General features: G+C 37.6%; 1 protein-coding gene across 1 annotated transcript in view; it reads right to left on the bottom strand.

The window, feature by feature from the left end:
• KIF24 (kinesin family member 24) overlaps positions 1–7,867 on the bottom strand; it is a 57,601-nt gene extending 49,734 nt beyond the window's left edge. Inside the window, exons 1-2 of the mRNA XM_007950669.1 lie at positions 7,245–7,867; positions 1,803–1,992 (exon numbers count right to left, since the gene is read on the bottom strand). Coding sequence (XP_007948860.1) covers positions 1,803–1,992; positions 7,245–7,867 — 813 coding nt within the window. The remainder of the gene's footprint in view (positions 1–1,802; positions 1,993–7,244) is intronic.
• Positions 7,868–12,745: the final 4,878 nt, after the last annotated feature.

The raw sequence follows: 12,745 nt of genomic DNA, 5'->3' as shown, positions 1-12,745 counted from the left end.
TATATTTACCACAATTAAAAAAACAACCTAATACAAGTAGGATAGGATACTATGTGTGTAAGATCATATTTACTAAATAACAAAGGAATATTTGAAAGGACAAGAAAATTTATTTATGTAGACATACAATTTATTAAGTCCTAAATGTCAAAATAAAATCCAAAGAGGCTAGGTTGAATATTTATTTAGCACCTAGTTTGCTATGAACCTACTTTTTCTTCTTTCTTTTTAAGGACAGAAAAAAAGGCAAACGGGGCGGAAAGTTCTCTCAACACTTTTATATTATAGCATTGACAGGTAAGGACTTTGACCTATGAGCATAAAGGTCCAAAGTTCAAACAGCAGAAAAAGTGCTACGGAAATTACGGGTATTCAATAAGTATTGACCAATGGTAGTGACAAAGAAGTAAGGTTATTGTGTTTGGGGATAATGGAAAAATACAAAAGATAAGATGATGCCTCCTTGAGGGAATTACTGTGACAGGAGCATCATTAAAGAAGTCTTGGGTAGATGGTGATTGGATAGTGGTTTTAAGTAGCCATGGAACTAGATAGCATTACAACTAATTGGTCTGTTAGACCATCTTCAAAATAAATACCTCCCACTGAGACCTAACAGATTGTACATTGATAAGCAATCAATAGGCTATTATAGTGATCGGGATGGTTGAATAGTAGCCCAGTAATTTAGTGCCCATAGAAAGAGTCAGTGGATTACTTGGAAACTTAATTTTGGTAATAAAAGAAAAAGAATAACAATGCAAGTTTGAAAAGGGGGGTAGAGTTAATAATTTGACTTAGGTATTAAAGAATTTATTCCATTAGAATAAGACCTCAGTTGACTAAAATTAATTGCTATCACATCAGATTACTCACTGCTTTTCTTTTAATCTGTCAAGCCTGGGAGCAAGAGAGAAAATGAAGATGAATATGAACATTTAAAGATGTAGATTCAGAGTAAGAGAAACTCTGGATTCCAAAATCTTAATACCTGGTAGATTATCCCACTTTAGATTACTCACAATTGCTTTACAGTTTTAGAAATGCCTAAATTATTACATTTTCCATCTGTGGAGTCTCTTGCATAAAATACCTGTCAACCTGGAATAAATTCTTTTTTTCAGTGCTAATCCTCTCTCCTTGGACTCTTCATCATCATTCTGGCAGGGAGTGAACACTTTTTACAAGTCTGAGTACTAGTGGTTTACTTAAACTTTTGTATGTAAGATGTAAAATCATATCCCTGCCCATTCACAGAGGCCTGCTCAGAGCTCAATCCCATCAAATTAAGGCCAAACCCAAAACAGTTGAGAATCAGACTAAACTGTCTAGTTGTTAATCTGGGGCCTTGTTGCTTGGAAATATAACTTTCATGTTTCAGCAAACTGAGACATTTTCACTGTGAAAGGCAGGAACTGAGATGGACTGTGTGACCATCTCATAGTCACTCCAGGGCTCTGTGACTGGTCCTGCCCACCACCAATTCATTATTTAAATACCTTTAAGTCCTTCATTTCCCCCTTATTTTGCCAAATGTGAATAATTAAATTCTTGCAGAGTGTTAAATAATTGTGTGCATAACTCCACTGTACAAAAGTGGGGGAATTAGGTCTTTGTACCCCCTTTTGCACCATATTTTAAAGAAATCAATGATTTAACACAATGTCACATTAGGAATAAATGCCAACACCCAAATCAGAAACTGGATTTTAGGATTTGGATGCTTCCATTCAAACAAAAAGCAAAAAATAACTTACAAACTTGATAATATTAGCTCCAAACACAAAAAGAAAGCATTATACCTGCAAAATATATTGTGTGAGGTCAACTGCTTCTTTCTTCTCATGCACAAGAAGCGTTTCTTTGTCTTCCACAGTAATAATATTAATTTCTCCACGACGTACCTCCCTCACGCCCAGAGGTCGTTTTCGAACACAAACTCTGATTTTCTCCATTTCAGTCCAAGGATTCTCTTTCTCTGAGGTGGTCTGTCTATGTTTATAAACAGATTTTTTAATTTTTAATGGTAGTATAAAGCTATTTAAGATGTAATAATAAAAGAAGAAAATGAGTCAGAACCATGACTCTACCTGCTGCCCTCTTTTTTATAATGTGAAGTCCTTATTTCCCTTAATACTATAAAACATTAACTCCTAAAACTAAAAGAAAAAGGAAAGAATAAGGCAATTTAAGCAAAGGATCAGTATATTTTTATATTTTGTTGTATATCGTTGTTGTTGTTGTTGTTAGGTGCCATCAAGTCGGCTCCAACTCATAGCAACCCTACATACAATGGAACAAACACTGCCCGGTCCTGCACCATACTCATAATTCTTGCTAGGCTTGAGCTCATCATTGCAGTCTACGCATAATAATGTATTTTAAAAAGTTACATATTAAAGTATTGATGCTGAAAAAGTTCTTTTATTAGCTGAATTCTCCTTATTACTTCCATCTCAATCCCCCAACCACTATTTGCCCTGTTGAAAAAAAATAGAAAAACAAAACAAAGATACCCAGGAGTTGCTTTAGCTCTAAGACTATGTATTTGGCTTCCATACATGGTCTGCTGAATGGTTTCCAAAGTGAATGGTCTTTTGTTACATCCCTAAAATGTAGGTGCCCTAGTGGCACAGTGGTTAAGTGCTCAGCTGCTAACCAAAAGATTGGTGGTTCAAACCCACCAGCCCCTCCATGGGACAAAGATGTGGTAGTCTGCTTCCATAAAGATTGTTGTTGTTGTTGTTGTGTGCCGTCGAGTCGGCCCCGACTCATAGCGACCCCTCCTTGGGTTTCCGAGGCAATATCACTACGGAAGTAGGATTGCCCAACCTTCCTTCCGAGGAGTGGCTGGTGGGTTTGAACTGCCAGCCTTCTGGTTAGCAGTCAAGTGCTTTAGCCACTATGCTACCAGAGCTCCTTCCATAAAGATTACAACCTTGAAAACACTATGGGGCAGTTCTACTCCATTGTATAGGGTGGCTATGAGTTGAAACTGACTCAATGGCAGCAGGTGTAAAACACAGTCTAGTTAATCCTCAATGTGTAACACAATATGCTGTTTAGATATATATCTATCTGCTTAAATATATCTAAGAACTGACCGCTTACCTCCGTAGAAACTAATGTAAAGCTAGGTAATGAGAAAATAGGGTTCTGAAATGCAGGTGTTTCATCAGGATCAATGCCTTCAGTGCATGTATTCAAAATGCCTTAGCAAGACAAATTATTCCCTTTCTTTACACTTTAGAATTTGACTGATAATCTCTAAAAAGCCTCTTAAAATAGATTTTATCCAGGATACTACATTTTATAATTGTTTCATATCAATCCTAATTTTCTGAGCCCACCAACTGGAAAATTATTTTTTGCCAGTATCTAAATTGGTCAAAAATAGCAAATAAAATGTCTACTATAATGCATAAAGCACAATCCAAGGGATTAATAAATAGCATGTTTTGCTTTTAGACCAACACATAACAGACTTTTAAAAAATGCATCATTTTGAGGTAAGTGTGGCAAATTTTGACAATCATTAAAACAGCATGATGAGCAAATGGGGAATCACTGTTCTATCCTCTCTTTTGCAACTTTGATTTTTCACATTAAAAAAATGTAATGCATCATTTTAACAAGGGGCTTAGTGAGAAAATCTCTACTTGTTGGTGAATATTAGTAACCAAATCATATAAAGCTAATCAAAGAAGACAAAAAAAATGTTTAAACCTGTTGCTGTTGATTCCCACTCATATTGAACCTAAAATAAAAACAAAAAAAGCCACTACCAGGAAGACAGAGAGGTACATGGGAGGTACAGACAACAAAGATGAACCCTTTTGCATGTACAGTACTGCACTGTCAGTGATGGCAAGCATTGCTCTATGGATGGATAGATGGGTGGACAGGCTGAACGATCAGGTATGTCTAGGTAGAGGGCAGTGTGCCCATAACCATGTATAGGGTTAGCAGACAATGTTTCTACATGTGTATTTGTATGTGCTATAAGAATGTCCAGGTGACTGGTACACCATACAATCCTCAACCTCTATGACTATGAGACTAGAAGAACTAGTTGGTGCCTGGCTACCACTGTCAATCACTTGGAGGGGGATCTACATAGGAGATTCTGGATAGAGTGGAAGAACGGTGTAGAACAAAACAAAATCGTTTAAGAAAAAAAAAAAAAAACACGTCAGTTTTGCTGGTCTGATAGAGCTAGTCTTAAGGAGGTCAGAACACTGAGACTATGGCCCCTAACTACCCTTCAGGCCTAGAACTGAACTCACTCCTGTGGCTTCTAGCCAAACAATTGACAAGCAGATGGAGTAAACATTTACATTCGGTAGATACACTCCTTGGAGTGATCAATCATTGGAGAACAGAAGGGCAGTGTTTGCACAAGGAGATAGGAGTGCATGGGAAGGAAGGACACGGTAGCAGTAACTACAGGAAGGAAATGGGAAGAGAACTGTTACATTGTGGGGAATTGCAGTCAATGTCATGAGACAAAATGTGTATGAACTGTTTTATGGAAAATGAATTTGCTCTGTAAACTTTCACCCAAATCACAATTAAAAAAAAAAAATTAAAGAACAACAACAACAAAAAAAAACCAAGAAGTCCATTCTGACTCATAGCAACCCTATAAGACAGAATAGAACTGTCCCATAGTTTCCAAGGCTGTAAATCTTTACGGAAGCAGATTGCCTCATCTTTCTCCGTGGAGTGGCCAGTGAGTTCAATCCGCTGACCTCTTAGTTAGCAGCAAGAGCTTAATCATTAGGCCACCAGGGTTCAGGAAATGTTTGGTCCTTTTTAAAACTGTTCAGGGAATATAGGAGGAGTTATATGGACAAAACTCCAAAACCAAATTCACTGCCATTGAGTCAATTTCGACTCATCACAACCCCCATTGGGTTTCCAAGGCTGCACATCTTTATGGAAGCAGACTTCTTTCTTCTGTGGAGCAGATAGTGGGTTAGAACCACTGACCTTTTGGTTGGCAGCCAAATACCTTAACCACTACACCACCAGAGCTTTTTATTTGGACAAAAAGCTTACACTTTTCAAGTTCAAGATCTTAAGTAAATCAGGACTAACAGTTCTCTAAATGCCTTAGACTTTTATTAAAATTCTAAGGCCAGAAATTTATTTTGAACTTTTAAAATATTTACTAAAAAGTAAAAACCTGATTAGAGGTAAAGAATGCTCTTTGGTAGGATGATCCCCCAGTAGCAAGCCTTAAGTTGATGACGGGGCTTCTATAGTTCTGAAACCCTGACTCCTACTTGGGGTTTCGGTGAGAAGACAACAATAAAGATGATTGGGGTAAACGTGCTTTCTTTCCTTGATTTCTCTAATATAATAAAGAATGTGGAGAGTGAAATGATAATGATATAAAAAGTGAGAAAGCATAATTGAACAGCTTTGCTTTGAGTTTGTCATGTATAAACCTCTGTACTCACTGCCATTGAGTCAGACCTGACTCATAGCAATCCCTCCTTGGGTTTCTGAGGCGGTATCACTATGGAAGTAGATTGCCCAACCTTCCGAGGAGTGGCTGGTTTGAACTGCCAGCCTTCTGGTTAGAAGTCACATGCCTTAGGCACTACGCCACCAGAGCTCCTATAAACCTCTGTAAGAACCTTTATATCCCTATATGGTAATCACTTGTTTATGTCTGTCTTCCCCTTCACCCTGCTTCCTATGAGCCTAACAGCCTCCGTTGTTGTTGTTGTTGTTATGTGCCGTCGAGTCGGCCCCGACTCATAGCGACCCCTCCTTGGGTTTCCGAGGCAGTATCACTACGGAAGTAGGATTGCCCAACCTTCCTTCCGAGGAGTGGCTCAACAGCCTCTAGATATCCTAATTATCTTTATACTCCTAGCATCTAGAGTCTTGTGTAGCAGAGGTGATACTTAATATTTGCCAAATAAATTAAATAGCTAAATTAAACTAAAATATCCATTCTGTCTTTGATAGAAAATAATGAAAAGTGATATCTTTATTATATTTATAAATAATTCCAATTTAGATTTTTATATGTTGTTCAATAAAAGTCTATGATAGTCAAGAACCCAGCCACTTTTTCACCATTGAAGCCAAAAATAGGACAGTGACAATCCTACTTTGATATTCATGGAGCAATCTAGGCCTCTCACAATTAAAAGAAAAAGTACTGTATGCTCTGTGCTCTGCTAAACAAAACCCTCTAACCTCTAAAAAAAAAAGTTTTCAGGAACACTATAAAATTTACCTCTGTATTTCAAATTACTAAAGGTACTTTTATCTTTAAAACTGGATCTTCTATTTTTTGGAATAAAAGACCTGTTTATGAGATCCTCTCAAATCCTAGCCAATATAAGACCAGATGAAAATATTTTGTCTTAAGGAATGATTAACAGCCTTTAAAAAAATAATGAAAATGTTTTATTTTTCTCATAATTTACATCTATTATTTTTTAAATAACAAAATAAGCAATACTTGATATTGTTAAAAGAATATATTCTATTATACCATTAAGTTAACATTAGAGTTATTCAATATCTTACCTCTTAAGAACCTTATATCAAATTCTAACTTGAAGGACTAGGTGAAAACTTATTTTATTACCCTGATTCTCAAATTCTAAACTCTATCCTAAGTGTCTCACATTTTTACAAAACCAAAAACATCTGTTCTTCGAGGGCTGAAATTGTAGAAAACACTCAAAAGCAGATCTTATTTCAGTATAGATCAGTATGTGCAGGAGAACTAACTGCCTAAAGATGTACTTAATTCAACTACATGCTCTTTCTTTTTTACTAAGCTTTAAGTCTCCTGGTTGGTGTAAGTGAATTTGATAGCTTTAAAAAAAATCCTGTGGACTGTATGTTTCTTTTCCCATTGCAGAAGACCAGTTAACTATTTTACCTTCTTGGATCAACAAAGGTATCATGTTATACTACAATAAATAATAGGAATAAATAAGTCTGCCTATTCTTAGCAAATCCTGGCAAGTAGCAGCTGCTTGATGTACATGAACAATATTACCTTCCTCCCATCTGGAAGGTTCCAATTCTTCATTAATTTTTCCCCATCAAAGTATTTCTATTCTTGAGGCAGAAGCTATTCATGTCATTTCTATCTTATATTCATTTACTGCAAATATGCAGCAGTTGCACTGCTCTACTTCATGAAGGAGAGGCCTGACTTTGCCTGATGGTGCCCTTCTCAAAAAAAAAAGATAAAAATAAATTATTACCTGATACAAGAATAAGGGATTCCATAATTATACCCTGAAACATGAGAGACTTTTTGAATAACGGGAATATCACAATCCCCCAGTATTGAAGAAAAATGACTTGATGAAAAGAATGGCGTATTCATTTCTGTCTGCACATAGGAATCAGCAGCTGTGGCATTCAGAATTCTTGTTTTTGTATGGTACTGGGAATCATCCGGTAGCACGTGCTCCAGTACTTTTAGGCCACTGGATTTCTGTTCATTTGCAGAGAAATCTGATAAACTACACATTTCAAACCCACTGTTGCTGGCAGTTCTGTCTTTCTTCTCAATAGGAGAATCAAAATGCAGTTGCCTGCGAGGGCCAGATCTGGATTTCTGAGGCTTTATGTACAGGCTGCTTGTTTGAAGATGATGCTCTGGGCTACTGACTGCTTTATCTTCTTCCTGCATAATCTTAATAATTTTGATAAGTTGGAAGAGACGTTTGCGGTCATTCATGTCATGGACTCCCAATTTGGAGTAGTCCTTCATTGTAACCTTGGCTAACTCATCTATTTTCTGAAGGCCAAGGGCAGTAAAATGAGGATAATACTGTGCAAGTTCAGCTTCACAAAGACATTCGTACAACCAGGATGCCATTTTTGTAAGTAGATTTCTTTGAGCTCTGAATAGAAGAAGTCATTCACCTGAAATATAGTATTTGTAATATGATTATTTTTTTTAAAAAATGAAAACCACATAAAAACATGCAGAAAAATCTTTTATCATACAAAGTTTTCAATAATTATATTTTTCTTCTGAAATGACTCATTATAACAGCATACAGTGACTGCATAAGCAAAAATATTTGGTATTGCATATGAAGAATTTGTCAAAAAAGATTTAATTTGTTGATGTGATTAATAAAAAATATCTTCAGTTATACCAACATGGTGAGACACACACAGGACACAAATCACTTACTTATTTCTAAGGAGTTCCTTTCAACCTTGCAACATCTACTTAACACATGCCACAAACTAACAAAATCTTGTTCCCAACCACTGATTGGAGCGGGACTAATTTTAGATGTTCAACTTAATGTCAAGGCATGTAGCACAAATGTTTCCCCAAGATTAATGAACAAAGGCTAAGAACTCTTTCAGAATGGAAAGCAGAATTAAATAGCAGATTGTGGAGAATTATAAACTAATATACCTCAGAGAAAATAAGACTTTATCTGCTGAATACTACCAAAAATTTGTTGAGGAACGAGGTAAGAATATCATTAATTCAGAATCTACTGATTCAGGTTTCAGATCACTCTAAAAGGTAGACACCTACCTTTTCAGAGTATGGATTAAAAAATTTACCTAAGAAATTAATACTATGGTCAAGATTTTTAATGGTTATACATTAAGATGCTTCACTATTTTAACACCAAAATATTAAATACTAACAACTGATGAAGTAATAACACATAATCCTGGTCTATTCATTATAGCCAAGACCCTAAGGATTTCTCCACATCACTATTAACCTTGCTCAAGTTCATGAGGATTTTCAAAAGTAGGTTAAACGATATATAGATATAGATATAGATATAGATACACACACACACACATAATTGTTTTGTAATTCAGTTTTCAAAATTCAATTAGTTAATTCTTGGTAAAGCTTTCCTGTTTTTCATTATAATATATTCTTGTCTTCGTTATATGAGAATCCAAGAAAGCATTTGGGGAAGAGTAATAAAGACAATTGTAGTATAGTAAATTACCTGGTATGGCTTTTCTAGCCATAAGTCTCTGTAAACTCCAAGGTGGAATTTGCTGTGAGCAACTGAGGTGCTCCTGATTATAAATGTTATCTACCTGGGGTATTTCTGTTGGGAGTGGCACAAAGTAATGTTCTGGTAAGTTTGCTCTCTCTCAGGTGCTTAGAATTCTGTTATGATTGGCTAGTTTGGCCACTCTGCCAGGCTCAAAAGGAGGTCTCCTATAGGCAGAAGAAGTCTCTCTGACTGCTGGCTGAGAAGGACATGCTGCTGAAAGAAATACGTGCTCCTGAGAGACACACATTGCTGAGAAAGATACCGAGAGACACACACTGCTGGGAGAGAGACTGTGAGAGACTCTTGGCTGAGAGACGGCAGGCTGAGGGAGACTGAGCATTGTTCCTGAACTTTAATTGTAGTCTGGTGCTTCCCTAATAAACCCTATAATCTGTGAGTTCTGTGTGGCTACTGCAGTGAATTATGGAACCCAGCAGAAAGGTGGTAAGTGCTGCGGGAGGAACGGTGTCAGGGTTGGTGAAAGGTATGGAGGGAGGCAGCATGTCTGGCCTCACAGGAGGCCTCATAGGAATAGGCCTTGGGGTATTGATGGTGATTCTGTCTTCCTCTTGTGGGGTTGGAGGAGGTCAGGAGATGCGGACTCCCTGCCCCTTGGGCAACAATTAAAGGACCACAATTAATTTTGAAGGCTAAAGAAAAGGCCAAAGGGACTAAAATTCATCCTGGGTTATTGGCTTTTTTTTGTGTGTGTGTGTGGTACATTTTTTAAAAAGCCACATATTTTCTGCAGGTCCTTTCATTAACAGGTGGAATCTATTTTTCCTCTTGAATCTAGTTTGGCCTTGACTTGCTTTGGCCAAGTGTGGTGCAAGTGACACTATGTGACTTCTGTGACTAGGCTTCAAGAGCCCATGCAGCTTCACTGTTGTTCTCTTATAACTCTTCTCTGCCACATGAAGAAGCTCAGCCAACAGCCATTACCAAAGCCAGACATGTGAGAGGGGCCATTATAAAACACCCAGGCCCAATGGCGCCACCAGATGATTACAGCCACATGGGATGAGAAGAACCATCTAGATAAGTCCAGCCCAAAAAACTGACACATAAAATTGTGGACAAATAAAATAGTAATTGTTTTAAGATACTAAATTTAGTTACAACAGCAGTGTATAACTACAGTTGTGCCTTTTTTCAATCCACCTTTGCCTGAAATGTTCCCAACTCTCTCAACCTACTAAAATGAGTTATCCCCATCCTTTGAAAATAGCTCAAGGACTTTCCCCTCCAAGAAGACTTCTCTCATCTCTCAGCCTCTTCTCCTACCATTTCACCACTAGAGAACCAATGTAGCCATTAAACCAGTCCACCAATCCCTTTGATACTGTTTCTTCTAGCTAGAATACTTGTCTATTCTGGAAAAATCCTATTTACATATTTTTTTTTCTGTGAGGTATGCCCTACAACGGGAGAACTGGTCTTTCCTCTGCACTTTAGTAATAGCTCTGGTGGCATAGTGCTTAAGGCATTTGACTGCTAACCAGAAGACTTGAGGTCCAAACCCACCAGCCACTCCTCAGAAGGAAGGTTGGGCAATCTACTTCTGTAGTGATACTGCCTCGGAAACCCAAGGAGAGGTCACTATGAGTCGGGTGCAACTCAACAGCAGTGAGTTGAGTATTATCGAGCACTTATTACATACCAGGCACTGTTCTGAGCACTATTTGTTAACCTCCAAAACCTTAAGAGGTAGGTAAGTATGTGACCTTCAGTTCCTTATTTACTATCTTTGAAACTCATTTTTTTCAACTGTAAGATGGAGATGTAAAAGGCGCCAAAGTTCACAGGGTTAAGATTCAATAAGAAAACATTTGTCAAACTCTCAGCATAATGCCTGGTACATATTTAGTGCCCAGTAAATGTTGGTAGTTTTTACTACAACAATTGTTATTTCTGTATTGCAACCTAAAACAAAATAAGCCGTATTTTAAGTTATTCCTGAGCTATGTTTCCCAACTGGCTCAGCCTAATCCAGAGGAACAAATTATAAGTGTTATGTAGGCTTCTCAGTTTCCACAGGCTGTACAGATTCTAAGGAGCTCTGGTATTGTAGTGTCTACGGCATTTGACTGCTAACCAGAAGGCTAAAAGTTCAAATCCACCAGCTACTCTCTGGAAGAAAGGTTGGGCAATCTACTTCCATAGTGATACCACCTTGGAAATCCATGGAGGGATTGCTATAAGACGGATCCAACTCAATGGCAGTAAGTTTGGTTTTTTTGGTTTGGTGCAGATTCTATATTTCCCACACCCACACCCTTGGTGACATACCAAACATTTCCCAATCTAATTCTGATAACCATGCCTCTGTTGCATTTCTTAATCACAACCTGAAGAACTAACAAATTCTTCTTGCAATGCTTGACTATCCCATAATACCATGGGCGGGAAGGATGCCTGAGGCATAAGCACATAATCTAGATATGCAGGTTAAAGCAGCCACCAGGATGCTTCTATACAAGTTGGCAGTATGCCACCTTTCCAAGCCCTGCAGCTAACTGATGTACAATTCAGCTGCTGCTGTTATCTTTGCTGCATGCTTAAGCATTATCAGTCTAGTTCTTTTGTTTTAAAATTAGATACACTTCTTTGTACCACATTCTATTTTACAAAGGTACAGTCTCTCCTCTTCTTCTGAGGTAAACATCAGAATCACTCTAAGAGCTTTGAAAAATATAGGTACCTGAGCCTTATCCCAAACTTACAGAAAAACAAAAATCCTCCCAGGTTTAGCAGGGCACAAATTTTAGTTTGGGGAGATGAAAAACTTTCAGAAACAGGTAGTGGTGATGATTACACAACATGGTGAATGTAATTAATGTCATTCAACTGTATACTTAAAAATGGTTAAAATGACAAATTTTTTGTTATAATATTTTACCACAATAATTTAAAAAATAAAAGGGGGGAAAAAAATCCATGAAGCCTGCTTATGTGGCTATGGACCCATTTTCTCTGAGTTTCCTAAGTCTTATAAGTGCCATCACTCAAAGTAATGGAGACATCTTTAGGGTCCTTACAACCTAAAAAGGAGCTCTGGTAGCATAGTGCCTAAGGCACTTGACTGTTAACCAGAAGGCTGGTGGTTCAAACCCACCAGCCACTCCTCGGAAGGAAGGTTGGGCAATCCTACTTCCGTAGTGATACTGCCTTGGAAACCCAAGGAGGGGTCGCTATGAGTTGGGGCCAACTCGACGGTATATAACAACAACAACCTATAAGAGTCTAAAACACACAATGTCTTTATCAACTTCACCCTGAACATTTCATATATGTAGTATTTTATATAACAAGGTTAATTCCATTATTCCAGTAGATAGTCCACAGTCACACTACTTTGATGATCTGATTAACCTAAAATTTATTGAGTTCTATTTTATGCCATGAACTATATACTATGTGCTTTGTGTAAACTACTTTTATTCAATCTGGTTAAATTAGAATTCCATTAAAAATTTCTTGGAGTGTCCTTGGAGAGAACAAGCATGGGAGAAAGAAGGGCTGCTTATACACAGGGAGACAGCTCAGGGAGCAGGAGTGCATGGAGGGATGGACACTGGGAAGAGGTAACTATCGGGAGAAAGTAGGAAGGGAGATGTTGCATTGTGGTAAATTGTGGTCAATGTCACGAGACAAAGTGTATGTGAACTGCTGTATGGAAAGTGTATTTGTTCTGTAAATTTTCA

The sequence above is a fragment of the Orycteropus afer genome, unplaced genomic scaffold, assembly GCF_000298275.1.
Source record: "Orycteropus afer afer isolate SDZICR_OR568_19922 unplaced genomic scaffold, OryAfe1.0 scaffold00285, whole genome shotgun sequence".
Taxonomy (NCBI): domain Eukaryota; kingdom Metazoa; phylum Chordata; class Mammalia; order Tubulidentata; family Orycteropodidae; genus Orycteropus; species Orycteropus afer.
This window is presented reverse-complemented; position numbering and strand designations above follow the sequence as displayed.